Source organism: Eumetopias jubatus, unplaced genomic scaffold (genome assembly GCF_037043125.1).
Source record: "Eumetopias jubatus isolate StellerSeaLion01/CBP00866 unplaced genomic scaffold, mEumJub1_p1.0 scaffold_10, whole genome shotgun sequence".
Classification (NCBI taxonomy): Eukaryota; Metazoa; Chordata; class Mammalia; order Carnivora; family Otariidae; genus Eumetopias; species Eumetopias jubatus.
The window spans coordinates 69,023,681-69,038,325 of record NW_028274816.1 but is presented as its reverse complement, the minus strand read 5'-3'; the positions used below and the strand labels follow the sequence as shown (position 1 = coordinate 69,038,325).

The window sequence follows — 14,645 nt, the reverse complement described above, 5'->3', positions numbered from 1 at the left end:
AAGGGGTGCCTGGGTGGCTCAGATGGTTAAGCGTCTGCCTTCGGCTCAGGTCATGATCCCAGGGTCCTGGGATCGAGCCCCACATCGGGCTCCTGGCTCAGCAGGAAGCCTGCCTCTCCCTCTCCCTCTGCCTCTCCCCCTGCCTCTCCCCCTGTTCATGCTCTCTCTCTCTGTATCTCTGTGTCTCAAATGAATAAATAAAATCCTTAAAAAAAAAAAAAAACCACAGAGAAAAAAAACAAAAACAACTCAAGAATCAGAAACAAGATAACTCTAGAAGCTCCTACTTAAAAAATTAATGGGATAGGATCTCTACATACACCATAGAAATATACTTGTAGCCCCCTCTTCATCATTTCCTTAAAAAATCCTGGTGCAGGTAGGGGCGCCTGGGTGGCTCCGTTGGCTGAGCGTTCAACTCTTGGTTTTGGGGGTCATGACCTCAGGAGTCATGGGCTCGAGCCCCGAGGCAGGCTCCCTGCTCAGCTTCTCCCTCTCCCTCTGCCCCTTCCCACCCACCCACCCCCCCCCCACTCCCTGGCTCATGTGCTCTCTCTAATAAATAAATAAAATCTTTTTTTTTTAAAGATTTTATTTATTTATTCATGAAAGACAAAGAGAGAGAGAGAGAGAGAGAGGCAGAGGGAGAAGCAGGCTCCCAAGGAGCAGGGAGCCCGATGCGGGACTCGATCCCAGGACCCTGGGATCATGACCTGAGCCGAAGGCAGATGCTTAACCATCTGAGCCACCCAGGCGCCCCATAAATAAAATCTTAAAAAAAAAAAAAAATCCTGGTGCAGACCAATGATTTCTAAGATTGTCACTGTAATATTTAGTCATTTTTTAAAAACATGCACTGTATTTAATCAATACCCAGACACATGCACCATAGTGCAACTGTGGGCAGGAGAAAATGCCAAATTCCCAGGAGAGAGCACCAAAGCTGCAAGGCAGTGAGCAGACAATTATCTGGACGTTCCTTCCAACTCTGGCAGAAAGCACGTAAATTCTAGGGACGACTCAAGAGAAACAGAGTGTGAGCTGTCAAATCGGAAGATGTCAGCATCAATCTTGCAGAACAGAATCACTAGGTGACTCGAAGGCACTGTGTCATACTATAATCCACAGTGTTTTCTTCTTTCCTGACGATCTAAATAACAAAAACCTTAACTGATGGCATCTTCGATTCAGGACGATATGGTCTACTAAAACAAGTACACTATAAAAGGCAAAGTGAACAAAAGTCCTTTCAAATAGTGAATATAATATTTCAGTTTTGATAGCCTGTCTTAATTTATGTTTGTGAATGAAGGACAGAGAATCTTTTTTTTAATTTTTATTGTTATGTTAATCACTATACACTACATCATTAGTTTTTGATGTAGTGTTCCATGATTCATTATTTGTGCATAACACCCAGTGCTCCATGCAGAACGAGCCCTCTTTAATACCCATCACCAGGCTAACCCATCCCCCCACCCCCCCTCCCCTCTAGAACCCTGTTTGTTTTTCAGAAGGGACAGAGAATCTTAAAACTACAACGTTTGGCATTATCCCTATTAGCTTGCCATCAAAAACAAAGGACCATTTTCCTTGTTTGCTGAACCACGAATGGTATAAGAGAGAGTTCAACCCTGAGAGTTCAATCCTTTCCAACAATGAAGCCTAAAATGGGATCCTTCGAGTAGAAGGCAGCCTTGTACAGAGGCAGAAGCCTACACTAAGGGGCTACGGCCACGGCCGCTCAAGGAGCCTGGAGCGTGGCCTCTGGCCCAGCACCAGGGGGCCACAGCCCAGACTCAGCAGGCCAATAGGTGCCTCCCACACGTCAGCACACAACATGCTTGGTACCTTGAGTGGACATGTCCTAAAAACTCACAAGATGTAACAACAGTCTATGAAAGTCTACGCTGACTCCTCCATTTCTTCCAAAACTCTATGTTCCTTCACGTGGCTAGTTCTTATCTGGACCATGCTGCCCCACATACCCAAGTCTCATCCTCTCGTGCTTCTCTCTGGCTGGACCCCATTTTCCTGCCCCATCAACACACCTGTTGTTGCTCTCCCATCCTTTCTCTCTCTCTACTGGGAACCATGCTCAGGTAAATTCTACTCTATATTGTTGCCTGAACTGTTAGAGTTTGTATGGTTCTTGTGTATAACTTTAAAGAAAACAGACAGTCTTTCAAAAATACTTAAATTCATTTTCACTATTGAGGGCCACGGTTAACTGTTGGAGGACAGATATGTAGGCCAATGGAATGGAACTGAGGGACTGGAAATAAACACAAATCTGTATGGCCAATTTTTTTTTTTTTTTGACAAGGCCATTCAATGGGGAAATAGTCTTTTCAACAAATGGTGCAGGAACCACTAGATATCACATGCTAAAAAACAAAGTTAGACCCCTATCTCACACCATATACAAAATTTAACTCCAGGGGCGGAGCAAGATGGCGGAGGAGTAGGAGACCTGGAGTTCGTCTGGTCTCAGGAATTCAGCTGGATAGGGATCAAACCATTCTGAACACCTAGGAACTCAACAGGAGATCGAAGATAAGAATAGTAACACCACTCTGAACAGAAAAGCGACCACTTTCTGGAAGGTAGGACATGCAGAGAAGTAAATCTGAGGCGATATTCGGGAGGATAGACGGCGGGGGAGGGGGCCTCCGTCTCCCGCTTCTGGCAAGTGCTAGAGCCGCGGAGCACAAAATCGGAACTTTTAGAAGTCGGCTCCGCGGAGGGACGTCGCTCCAGTGGCTAAGCGGGAGGTGGAATCCTCACGGGACAATGTGGTCTCAGGACCCTCGGGGTCACAGAAAGACCGGGGGTGCCTGAGTGCGGCAGAGCTCCCAGGGATCGGGCGGGGAAGCCGGCTGCAGAGACGGAGCCGAGGCGCGGGCTCTCAGCTCGGGGTTGCCATAAACTGTGATCGGTGACAGTCGGGCCACTGCTCCTCCAGCAGGGACCCAACAAGCGGCAGAGCCGGGGAGACTCCCCTTCCTCCCCCGGGAGGAGCAGCGCGGAAGCGCACCGCAGGGATCTGCTGGGTTTGGAGACTCCACACGGGGTCGGGTGTCAGACATAGAAATGCTCGATCACAGGCCGGGTGAGCACGGAGTGCAGCCGGAGACCGGGGAGACGGGAGTGACTGCTTTTCTCTGGGGGCGCACTGAGGAGCGGGGCCCCGAGTTCTCAGCTCCTCCGGGCAGAGATTGGGAGGCCACCATTTTCACCCTGGTCCTCCAAAGCCGTACGAGAGCTTGCAGGGAACAAAAGCTCCCGAGAGCAAACCGGAGCAGCTTGCTCAGCCCGGACTCACAAGGGTGGGGCAATTCCGCCTCCGGCAAAGACATTTGGGAACCACGGCAACAGGCCCCTCCCCCAGAAGGTCAGCACGAACAGCCAGCAAGCCAAGACCAAGTTTACCGATCAAGGAGAACGGGAGAACGCCAGCGCTAGGGGAGTACTGCACATAGAATTCATGGCTTTTTTACCATAATTCATAGTTTTTCAAAGGTAATTTTTTAAACTTTTTTTTAATAACAAAAGCAAAGAAACACATTGACAACAATACAATAATAGTGGGGGACTTTAACACCCCCCTGACTGAAATGGACAGATCATCTAAGCAAAAGATCAACAAGGAAATAAAGACTTTAAATGAAACACTGGACCAAATGGACTTTACAGACATATTCAGAACATTCCATCCCAAAGCAACGGAATACACATTCTTCTCTAGTGCCCATGGAACATTCTCCAGAATCGATCACATCCTAGGTCACAAATCAGGTCTCAACCGGTACCAAAAGATTGGGATCATTCCCTGCATATTTTCAGACCACAATGCTTTGAAACTAGAACTCAATCACAAGAGGAAAGTCGGAAAGAACTCAAATACATGGAGGCTAAAGAGCATCCTACTAAAGAATGAATGGGTCAACCAGGAAATTAAAGAAGAATTAAAAAAATTCATGGAAACCAATGAAAATGAAAACACAACCGTTCAAAATCTTTGGGAAACAGCAAAGGCAGTCCTGAGAGGAAAGTATATAGCAATACAAGCCTTTCACAAGAAACAAGAAAGGTCTCAAATACACAACCTAACCCAACACCTAAAGGAGCTGGAGAAAGAACAGCAAAAAAAGCCTAAACCCAGCAGGAGAAGAGAAATAATAAAGATCAGGGCAGAAATCAATGAAATAGAAACCAAAAGAACAGTAGAAGAGATCCACGAAACTAGGAGCTGGTTCTTTGAAAGAATTAACAAGATTGATAAACCCCTGGCCAAACTTATCCAAAAGAAAAGAGAAATGACCCAAATCCACAAAATCATGAATGAAAGAGGAGAGATCACAACCAACACCAAAGAAATACAAACAATTAGAAGAACATATTATGAGCAACTCTATGCCAGCAAATTAGATAACCTGGAAGAAATGGGTGCATCCCTAGAGATGTATCAACTACCAAACTTGAACCAGGAAGAAATAGAAAACCTGAACAGACCTATCACCACTAAGGAAATTGAAGCAGTCATCGAAAATCTCCCAAAAAAAAAAAGCCCAGGGCCAGATGGCTTCCCAGGGGAATTCTATCAGACATTTAAAGAAGAATTAATACCTATTCTCCTGAAACTGTTCCAAAAAATAGAAATGGAAGGAAAACTTCCAAACTCATTTTATGAGACCACCATTACCTTGATCCCAAACCCAGACAAAGACCCCAACAAAAAGGAGAATTACAGACCAATATCCTTGATGAACATGGATGCAAAAATTCTCACCAAAATACTAGCCAACAGGATCCAACAGTACAATAAAAGGATTATTCACCATGACCAAGTGGGATTTATCCCTGGGCTGCAAGGCTGGTTCAACATCCGTAAATCAATCAACGTGATACAATACATTAACAAAAGAAAGAACAAGAATCATATGATCCTCTCAATAGATGCAGAAAAAGCATTTGACAAAGTACAGCATCCTTTCTTGATCAAAACTCTTCAGAGTATAGGGATAGAGGGTACATACCTCAATATCATAAAAGCCACCTATGAAAAACCTACAGGGAATATCATTCTCAATGGGGAAAAGCTGAGAGCTTTTCCCCTAAGGTCAGGAACGCGGCAGGGATGTCCACTCTCACCACTGCTATTCAACATAGTATTAGAAGTCCTAGCCACAGCAATCAGACAACAAAAAGAAATCAAAGGCATCCAAATCGGCAAAGAGGAAGTCAAACTCTCACTCTTTGCAGATGATAGGATACTTTATGTGGAAAACCCAAAAGACTCCACCCCAAATCTGCTAGAACTCATACAGGAATTCAGTCAAGTAGCAGGACATAAAATCAATGCACAGAAATCAGTGGCATTCCTATACACCAACAACAAGACAGAAGAGAGACAAATCAAGGAGTCGATCCCATTTACAATTGCACCCAAAACCATAAGATACCTAGGAATAAATTTAACCAAAGAGGCAAAGGATCTGTACTCAGAAAACTATAAAATACTCATGAAAGAAACTGAAGAAGACACAAAGAAATGGAAAAATGTTCCATGCTCATGGATTGGAAGAACAAACATTGTGAAGATGTCAGTGCTACCTAGAGCAATCTACACATTCAATGCAATCCCCATCAAAATGCCATCCACCTTTTCCAAAGAAATGGAACAAATAATCCTAAAATTTGTATGGAACCAGAAGAGACCCCGAATAGCCAGAGGAATACTGAAAAAGAAAAGCAAAGCTGGCGGCATCACAATTCCGGACTTCCAGCTCTATTACAAAGCTGTCATCATCGAGACAGTATGGTACTGGCAAAAAAACAGACACATAGATCAATGGAACAGAATCGAGAGCCCAGAAATGGACCCTCAACTCTATGGTCAACTCATCTTTGACAAAGCAGGAAAGAATGTCCAATGGAAAAAAGACAGTCTCTTCAACAAATGGTGCTGGGAAAATTGGACAGCCACATGCAGAAGAATGAAACTGCACCATTTCCTTACACCACACACAAAAATAGACTCCAAATGGTTGAAAGACCTAAATGTGAGACAGGAGTCCATCAAAATCCTAAAGGAGAACACAGGCAGCAACCTCTTTGACCTCAGCCGCAGCAACTTCTTCCTAGAAACATCGCCAAAGGCGAGGGAAGCCAGGGCAAAAATGAACTATTGGGATTTCATCAAGATAAAAAGCTTTCGCACAGCAAAGGAAACAGTCAACAAAACCAAAAGACAACCGACAGAATGGGAGAAAATATTTGCAAATGACATATCAGATAAAGGGCTAGTATCCAAAATCTATAAAGAACTTATCAAACTCAACACCCAAAGAACAAATAATCCAATCAAGAAATGGGCAGAAGACATGAACAGACATTTCTCCAAAGAAGACATCCTAATGGCCAACAGACACATGAAAAAGTGCTCAACATCGCTCGGCATCAGGGAAATCCAAATCAAAACCTCAATGAGATAGCACCTCACACCCGTCAGAATGGCTAAAATTAACAAGTCAGGAAACGACAGATGTTGGCGGGGATGTGGAGAAAGGGGAACCCTCCTACACTGTTGGTGGGAATGCAAGTTGGTGCAACCACTCTGGAAAACAGTATGGAGGTTCCTCAAACAGTTGAAAATAGAGCTACCCTACGATCCAGCAATTGCACTACTGGGTGTTTACCCCAAAGATACAAATGTAGGGATCCGAAGGGGTACGTGCACCCCAATGTTTCTAGCAGCAATGTCCACAATAGCCAAAGTGTGGAAAGAGCTAAGATGTCCATCAACAGATGAATGGATAAAGAAGCAGTGGTATATATACACAATGGAATATTATGCAGCCATCAAAAGGAATGAGATCTTGCCATTTGCAACGACGTGGATGGAACTGGAGGGTGTTATGCTGAGTGAAATAAGTCAACCAGAGAGAGACATGTATCATATGACCTCACTGATATGAGGAATTCTTAAACTCAGGAAACAAACTGAGGGTTGCTGGAGTGGTGGGGGGTGGGAGGGATGGGGTGGCTGGGTGACAGACATTGGGGAGGGTATGTGCTATGGTGAGCACTGTGAATTGTACAAGACTGATGAATCACGGATCTGTACTTCTGAAACAAATAATGCAATATATGTTAAAAAAAGAAAGAAAGAAGAAGATAGCAGGAGGGGAAGAATGAAGGGGAGTAAGTCGGAGGGGGAGACGAACCATTAGAGACGATGGACTCTGAAAAACAAACTGAGGGTTCTAGAGGGGAGGAGGGTGGGGGGATGGGTTAGCCTGGTGATGGGTATTAAAGAGGGCACATTCTGCGTGGAGCACTGGGTGTTATGCACAAACAATGAATCATGGAACACTACATCAAAAACTAATGATGAAATGTATGGTGATTAACCTAACAATAAAAAATTATTTTAAAAAATTAACTCCAAATGGGTCAACCTAAATATAAGAGCTAAAACTGTTAATGACTCTGGATTTGATGATGTTTTCTTAGAGCAAAAGCATGAGTAACAAAAGAAAAAAAAAACATAAACTGGACTTCTTCAAAGTTAAAACCTTTTGTGCATCAAAGGACAACATCAAGAAAGTGAAAAGACAAACTACAGAATGGTGGGAAATATTTGCAAGTCATATATCTGATAAGACTAGTGTCCAGTATATATATATATATTGAGTTGCAGTGACTGCAACTCAATAAAAGATAAACAGCCCAATTAAAAAATGGGCAAAGGATCTGAACAGACATCTATCCAAAAAAAGATATACAGGAGCACCTGGCTGCGTCCATTCATAGAGCATGTGGCTCTTGATCTCAGAGTCGTGAGTTTGAGCCCTACACTGGATGCAGAGATTACTTAAATAAACATTTTTTAAAAAGCACTAAGAAGACATACAAATGGCCAATAAACATATGAAAAGATGCTCAACATCATTAGTCACTAGGGGAATACAAATCAAAACCACAATGGGGTAACACTTTATAACCACTAGAATGGCTATAATCAAAAGATAAATGTAAGGATGTGATTGTGAAGAAACTGAAAATCTTATACACTCCTAGTTACAATGTAAGTGCTGTAGCCACCCTGGAAAATTGTTTGGCAGTTCCTCAAAATGTTAAATACAGAATTACCATATAATCAAGTAATTCCAAACCTAAGTATATATCTAAGAAATGAAACATATGTCCACAGTAAGAGCATATGTCCACTTAGAAACTTGTACATGAATGTGCATAGCGCAGTATTCACAACAGTCAGAAGATGGAAATGACCCAAAGGTTCATCAACACAGGAATGGAATAAATAGTGGTACATATATAATGGAATAATATTCGGCCTTGAAAAGGAATGAGGTCCTGATACATGCTACCGCGCTGATGAACCTCAAAAGCATTACGCTAAGTGAATGAAGCCAAACACAAAAGGCTGCGTATTGTATGGATCCCCTGTATGTGAACGGCCCAGCGCAGATAAGTCCAGAGTCAGGAAGCACATGAGTGGCTGCCAGGGAACTGAGGAGGCAGGAATGGGGAATGATTACTTAATGAGTACAGGGTGTTCTTCTGGAGTGACAACAAAGCCTTGGACAGAGATGACAGTTGTACAACACTGCATGACTAAATGCCACCAAATTGTTTGTCTTAAACTGGTTAATTTTATGATACGTGGATTTCACCTCAATGAAAAAACACAAAACTAAATATGCCTGCTTATCTAGTCTCCCTAAGGAAAGCTACTGATTACAAAAGGAGAGATCTATATGAAACCAATACTAACAAATGGCCAGAATCCAGAACAAAAACCAGAATGCCTGTAGCTCAGATAGAAGCACACACAAAAATCAGTGAAGAACAAACAAAAGTGCATTAAGGGCCTTTTCACAGAACAGGAAATATATGGAGAGATGCTCAACTTCTTATGTCATCAGAGATCTGTCCATTGAAGTGACACCAAGACACCACACCATAGCCATTCGACTGGCAAAAATCGTAAATTCCAGTAACGTAAGCACTGAAACAAGATGGATCCACAGACTATCTTGTTTCCCAGATGCTGGGAATGTAAGTTAGCATAACTGCTTTGGGAAAAATTAAAATACACACGCCATGCCACCTAGCAATGCTCCACTAGGTATATGGCGGCGATGTACGTCTGCCCTCGTACCACAGGAGACAGACAAGAGTGCTCGCGGGAGCACTACCACGACAGCAAAACCTTATGGATAAACTGTGATAAAGCCGCACGGTATCTCTCAGTAGTCAAAATGGATGCACTGTGACACACGATATAGAGGAAGCTTAGTGATGTCACATCAAGCGAAAAATTCCCCTCAAATGACACGATTTGATTCATTTTCTATAAAGTTAAAAAAATATATATTTTGTGTGTTTTTGTCTTTGAAGAGCATCTCTATGTGGATATACATATGAGATGAGGCCATATACAAAGGAAATTAAGAGAAGGACAAAACGAGATTCAGGACAGTGGCTCCCTCAGGTGGAGGAAGCGGGGGGGGGGGGGCAGGGGAGGGATGTGACGGAAAAGGACCAGAGAGTGGATGTCAGTTATGACGCATCTAGTTTTCTCGCTGGGTGGTGGGATCACGGATGCCAACCACTACAGATGGATGGACAGAGAGAGGCAGAGCAATGGATACACAAACGAGGGCCAGGTCCACACATGGACCAAGGATGAGAGTTACGTGTCATGATCACAACTAGTCCAATTCTAGGTACCTAAGGGCCCAAAGAAAACACAGCAATTTTAAGAGCTTAGCAAAAGAAATAAATTACATACTAAGAGTTTTAAAATACACTGAATTACATCTATTAAAGTAAATAGTATTTTATTATTTTTTTAAGATTTTATTTATTTATCTGAGAGAGAGAGAACAGAGGGAGAGTGAGAGGGAGAAGCAGACTCCCTGCTGAGCAGGGAGCCTGACAGGGGACTCGATCCCAGGACCCTGAGATCATGACCTGAGCCGAAGGCAGACGCTTAACTGAGCCACCCAGGCGTCCCTACTTTATTATTTTATTATTATTTTTTAAGTAGGTTCCATGCGAGGCTCCGTGGAGCCCAATACAGGGCTGGAACTCATGATCCTGAGATGAAGAGAGAGATGTTTCACCAACTGAGCCATCCAGGCACCGCAGGAAATAATACTTTAAGCAGAATACATCAAGTTTTAACCCTTTACAGACAGCCCAAGGAAGTGGAAATGTATCTTTTCAACCTTAACCAGAATGTTAATATGCTGAAGTTTGAGCTAGCTTACCTCTTCTTGAATATACTGCAGTAAGAAGGGAGAAGCTCTTAAATTATCAACAGGAATATTGAAGAAGCCTTGAATTTCCTTCTGGTGTAAATCCATAGTAATGAGATGAGTTAGACCTTTGGAAACAAAGCAGACACAAACACATGAATAGTTAAACAACCAGTCACAGGGTATGAACTAAGCATATATAAAATACGATACAATACACAATAGCTATTTAAAAAAGTGCTCTCTCGGGCGCCTGGGTGGCTCAGTTGGTTCAGCGACTGCCTTCGGCTCAGGTCATGATCCCGGAGTCCCGGGATCGAGTCCCGCATCGGGCTCCCTGCTCGGCGGGGAGTCTGCTTCTCCCTCTGACCCTCCCCCCTCTCATGTACTCTCCCTCTCTCATTCTCGCTCTCTCAAATAAGTAAATCTTAAAAAAAAAAAAATCTAAAAAATAATTGCTCTCTCATCAAAAAGACTCAGTATCTTTATTTCTCAGATTCTTCAGTTCAATGAGACTGTGAGAGAACAGAAAATATATATAGTGGTCTCTGCCCCCTGGTTCCTGACACAGGACTCCTAGAACCCTTGTGAATTCCTAAGTGATAAGAGCGCTAGGAGCACCTTTTATTCTGATGAGGTGACTCCCAGTGGGCTCTTGGAGGGGGAGACCAAGAAAGACCAAGGCATAATTAGAAGTTAGGAATTTTCAGGCCTCACCTCCCATTCTCCAGAGAGGGGAGAGGGGCTGGAAATGGGGTTAATAATTGATTGAGGAAGCAGAGGCTTCGGGAAGCTGTGAGGTTGGAGGTGAACAGGTGGAGATGCTGGGAGACTGGTGCATGTAAAGAGGTCACAGGCTCTGCAGCCCTCCCCACATCCTGTCCCCTCTTATCTCTTCCATCTGGATGTTCATCTGTGTTCTTTATCGTATGCTTTTACGATCAAGTGGCAAGCAGTAAGTGAACAGTTCTCCTGAGTTCTGTGAGCTGCTCTGGCAAATTAATCGAATCGGAGGAGTGGGTCCTGGAAACCTCTGATTTACAGCAGATTGGTAGACACACAGGTTGACAACTTGGTCTTGCAGTTGGCATGGGGAAGGGGCCGTCTTGTGGGACTGAGCCCTTAACCTGTGGGATCTGACACTATCTCCAGAATTTAGTTAAACTATAGGATACCTAGCTGGTATTCTCATGGAGAATTGCTAAGTGTAGGGAAAACCCCCTACACACTTGGTGACCAGAAGTGTCAGAAGTGACATCTGTGTGTGAGTAGAAGAGACACTTGGGAGGTGAATGGGCTTTTCCCTACTGAAAAGGGAAAGACTTAAGTGATTTTCTTACACCAAGATACATAATTTCCACACCAATTTATAGTTTTTTAAAATAGCAAAGATAATACTAATGAAGAAATGTCTCTGATAATTGGAAAAGTTTTAAAAAAGCAAAACTTGCCCAAAAGAGCAGGAAAGTCAACCTGGTGGCCCAGCCAGGATGAAGGCCAGAAGAGAAGAAGAGCAGAATCTTTCTGGACGGTTCGGTGAGCTAGCCTGCTCCCTTCAGCCAGCTTTTAAAACTCTGAAGACTTTTCAACAGGTTATACTGTTGAGGTGGCTGGGCTTCGGGTTCCATCAAATTTGTGTATTTTTTCTTTCTTTTTTTTTTTGCCTGCTTTGTAACGCTACAGTAGAAATTTTATTCCACAGTAAGTGTCTGTGTTCAAATGCAGTGAAATGGGGGCTGTCTTGTCCTTTCCTCTCTGGGCCAGTACTCTGGGATATGTGGCCTCTAGAGTCACCTACACTCACACACACACACACACACACACACACACACACACACACAGTAACGCCTCTGAAGGTTATAGAAACAAGGGGGAGACACTTAGGACGTGACCTGAAAATACACAACACAAAATAACACATATGGTTTGCAAAATATGCCAATCCATCCTGGACGAGACTAAAAGTTGTTGCCGTGTTAGAGTGCTTGGTTCCAAAAATGCCTTTTTCCCTTCAAAAACGACTTCGATGCAATTTTAATTTGTCATTTCAATGTAATTTTTTAAACTAAGACCTTAGGGAAAAATAAGTTGTTCTCCTTAACTTAGTGTTTTAGGGAGTTGGGAACAGAAGAGAATTCTCTGCACTGCTTTCTCATTATAAATTAGCTGTCTTTAAAAATGGGTCTTTTTTCGGGGCACCTGGGCGGCTCAGTCGTTAAGCGTCTGCCTTTGGCTCAGGTCATGATCCCAGGGTCCTGGGATCAAGTCCCACATCGGGCTCCCTGCTCAGTGAGAAGCCTGCTTCTCCCTCTCCCACTCCCCCTGCTTGTGTTCCCTCTCTAGTTGTCTCTCTCTCTGTGTAAAATAAACAAATAAAATCTTCTTTTTTTTTAAGATTTTTATTTATTTATTTGAGAGAGAGAATGAGAGAGAGCGAGAGAGTACATGGGAGGGGGGGAAGGTCAGAGGGAGAAGCAGACTCTCCGCCGAGCAGGGAGCCCGATGCAGGACCCAACCCCAGGACTCCAGGATCATGACCTGAGCCGAAGGCAGTCGCTTAACCAACTGAGCCACCCAGGCGCCCCTAAAATCTTTTTTAAAAAAAAAGGAGTTTTTTCTTCTTAGAGTTCTAATTTAGTTAAGACAAGGGGTTACAATGTCTAAGGTAAAAATCAAACACCCAGGCCCAATAAATGTCAAGTATCTGCTGTTCTCACCAGCTTTGCACATCATCGAAGCCAGCAATTTAGAGACAATGGAGCCTCTTTTTCTCATCTTGCACTGTTTGCTGTAAGGAAAGTAGGGTATCACGCCGATAATGCTTTTGGCACAAGAGGTCTTACATGCGTACACCATGATCAGGAGCTCCATGATGGTGGTGTTCACGTCCCTGCATCCCAAGAACGTAAGACACGTGATTAGTATCTCCCTGTCCCCACAAAGTGGCAGCAATGTGCTCCTCGTGCCTCTACCGGAACCTAAGGCTCGAGACACAGAAAAGGCATGAACATTCCCTCACGCCAATGACCCTACTTCCTTTTTCCCTGAAAGAAGAACCCAGTCAGAAGGGAGAGGTTCCACGGGCTCCTACCGCCATGTGTAGCCGCACCCCACAAGTCGGCCTGCCCTCCGCCATCAGAGACAAACCTTCCACACCAAAGTGACTCTGCAATTAGCCCTCCCGATGATGCCCTAAACACCCCCCCGCGCCCCACAACTCCTCCCCAGGCTACTGGAAGATAGGGCTCCAGCCATTCTCCCTCTCTTGTGTCCGCCATCAGCTTGGTACACTCCCCTGGCTTATACCCATCGGCCTAGAAACACTGTTGTTCCATTAGAAATGACTGGTGGCCACTCTTCCCACTGCCCTATTTCTTTGCTCCCCTGTGTGTACATCTCAAGACAGCTGTCCACGCTCACCATCTCGCTCTCTCCCAAACACGGGCCAGTCCGGGTCATCCACGACCCCCATGCGCCTAGATCCAAGGACAATTCTCCTGTTCCTCTCACCTGAGCCGCGGGCAGCAGCTCCCACAGCTGCTTACCCTGCTTGGCCCACCTGGCTTCTAGAACTTCCTCGCTGTTCTCCTGTTCTGCCCTACTTGGCTTCTCTGGCTGGTTCCCCTCCTCCCCCCCCTTCCTGCCCTACACTCATTCATGTGCGCCCCCTTTGGCCTCCCCTTAGCCCTTGGGCTTCTCATCTAGTTTCACAGCTTTCTAGAAGCTGGAGGAGACTCCAGGTCACAGCCTCAGGCCAAGCTTCTCTTCTCAACTCCAGTCCAGCAACACTTTTAGTGTCCTAAAATGAAAGATAAGATGTATCTGACAACATCAAATCTCAACGTTAACTATTTCATAAAGACCCCGGTGGCCAGGCTCTCCGGCAGCCTGGCAAGACTAAGAATCCCTGAGTTCACACAAGGTCACGGTTCGGGACAATGCAAAATGAGACATGCAGACAGTTTTAGCTATGGGAATAAGAAACCAACAAGAGGTGGGGCAGAATGATAAGTATTGAAATAAACCAAAAAGAAAGAAAAGGAATGGAAGGACCTGGAAACACGCAGGACGTCATGGGCCACGCTGTTGAAGCCCTGAATCCTACGTCCAGTTTGGCCTTCAAAGGCCCACTTATTCCCTTGTGTAAGGCAAGCGACTTCTGTGCATTTATCCACACGGATTCACACGTGTCTGCAAGGAGATCAAAGTACCACAGACACCCAGGAGCCAGCAGCAGAGTAAATCGTAAGTCGTTCTGTGCTCTGCGCTTTCCCCACCCCAGTGCTGGAAGGTAGTGGGCAGGTGTGGGCACAGGGGAGCTCCCCACTAGCACCCCGGCCCTTCAGCTGGCCG

General features: G+C 44.5%; 1 protein-coding gene across 2 annotated transcripts in view; it reads right to left on the bottom strand.

The window, feature by feature from the left end:
• PRPSAP2 (phosphoribosyl pyrophosphate synthetase associated protein 2) overlaps positions 1-14,645 on the bottom strand; it is a 54,002-nt gene that overhangs the window by 29,202 nt on the left and 10,155 nt on the right. For both annotated transcript variants that reach the window (XM_028089538.2, XM_028089539.2), the window contains 2 exons: positions 13,010-13,182; positions 10,305-10,420 (listed from right to left, as the gene is read on the bottom strand). In XM_028089538.2, the coding sequence (XP_027945339.1) occupies positions 10,305-10,420; positions 13,010-13,182 (289 nt within the window). The remainder of the gene's footprint in view (positions 1-10,304; positions 10,421-13,009; positions 13,183-14,645) is intronic.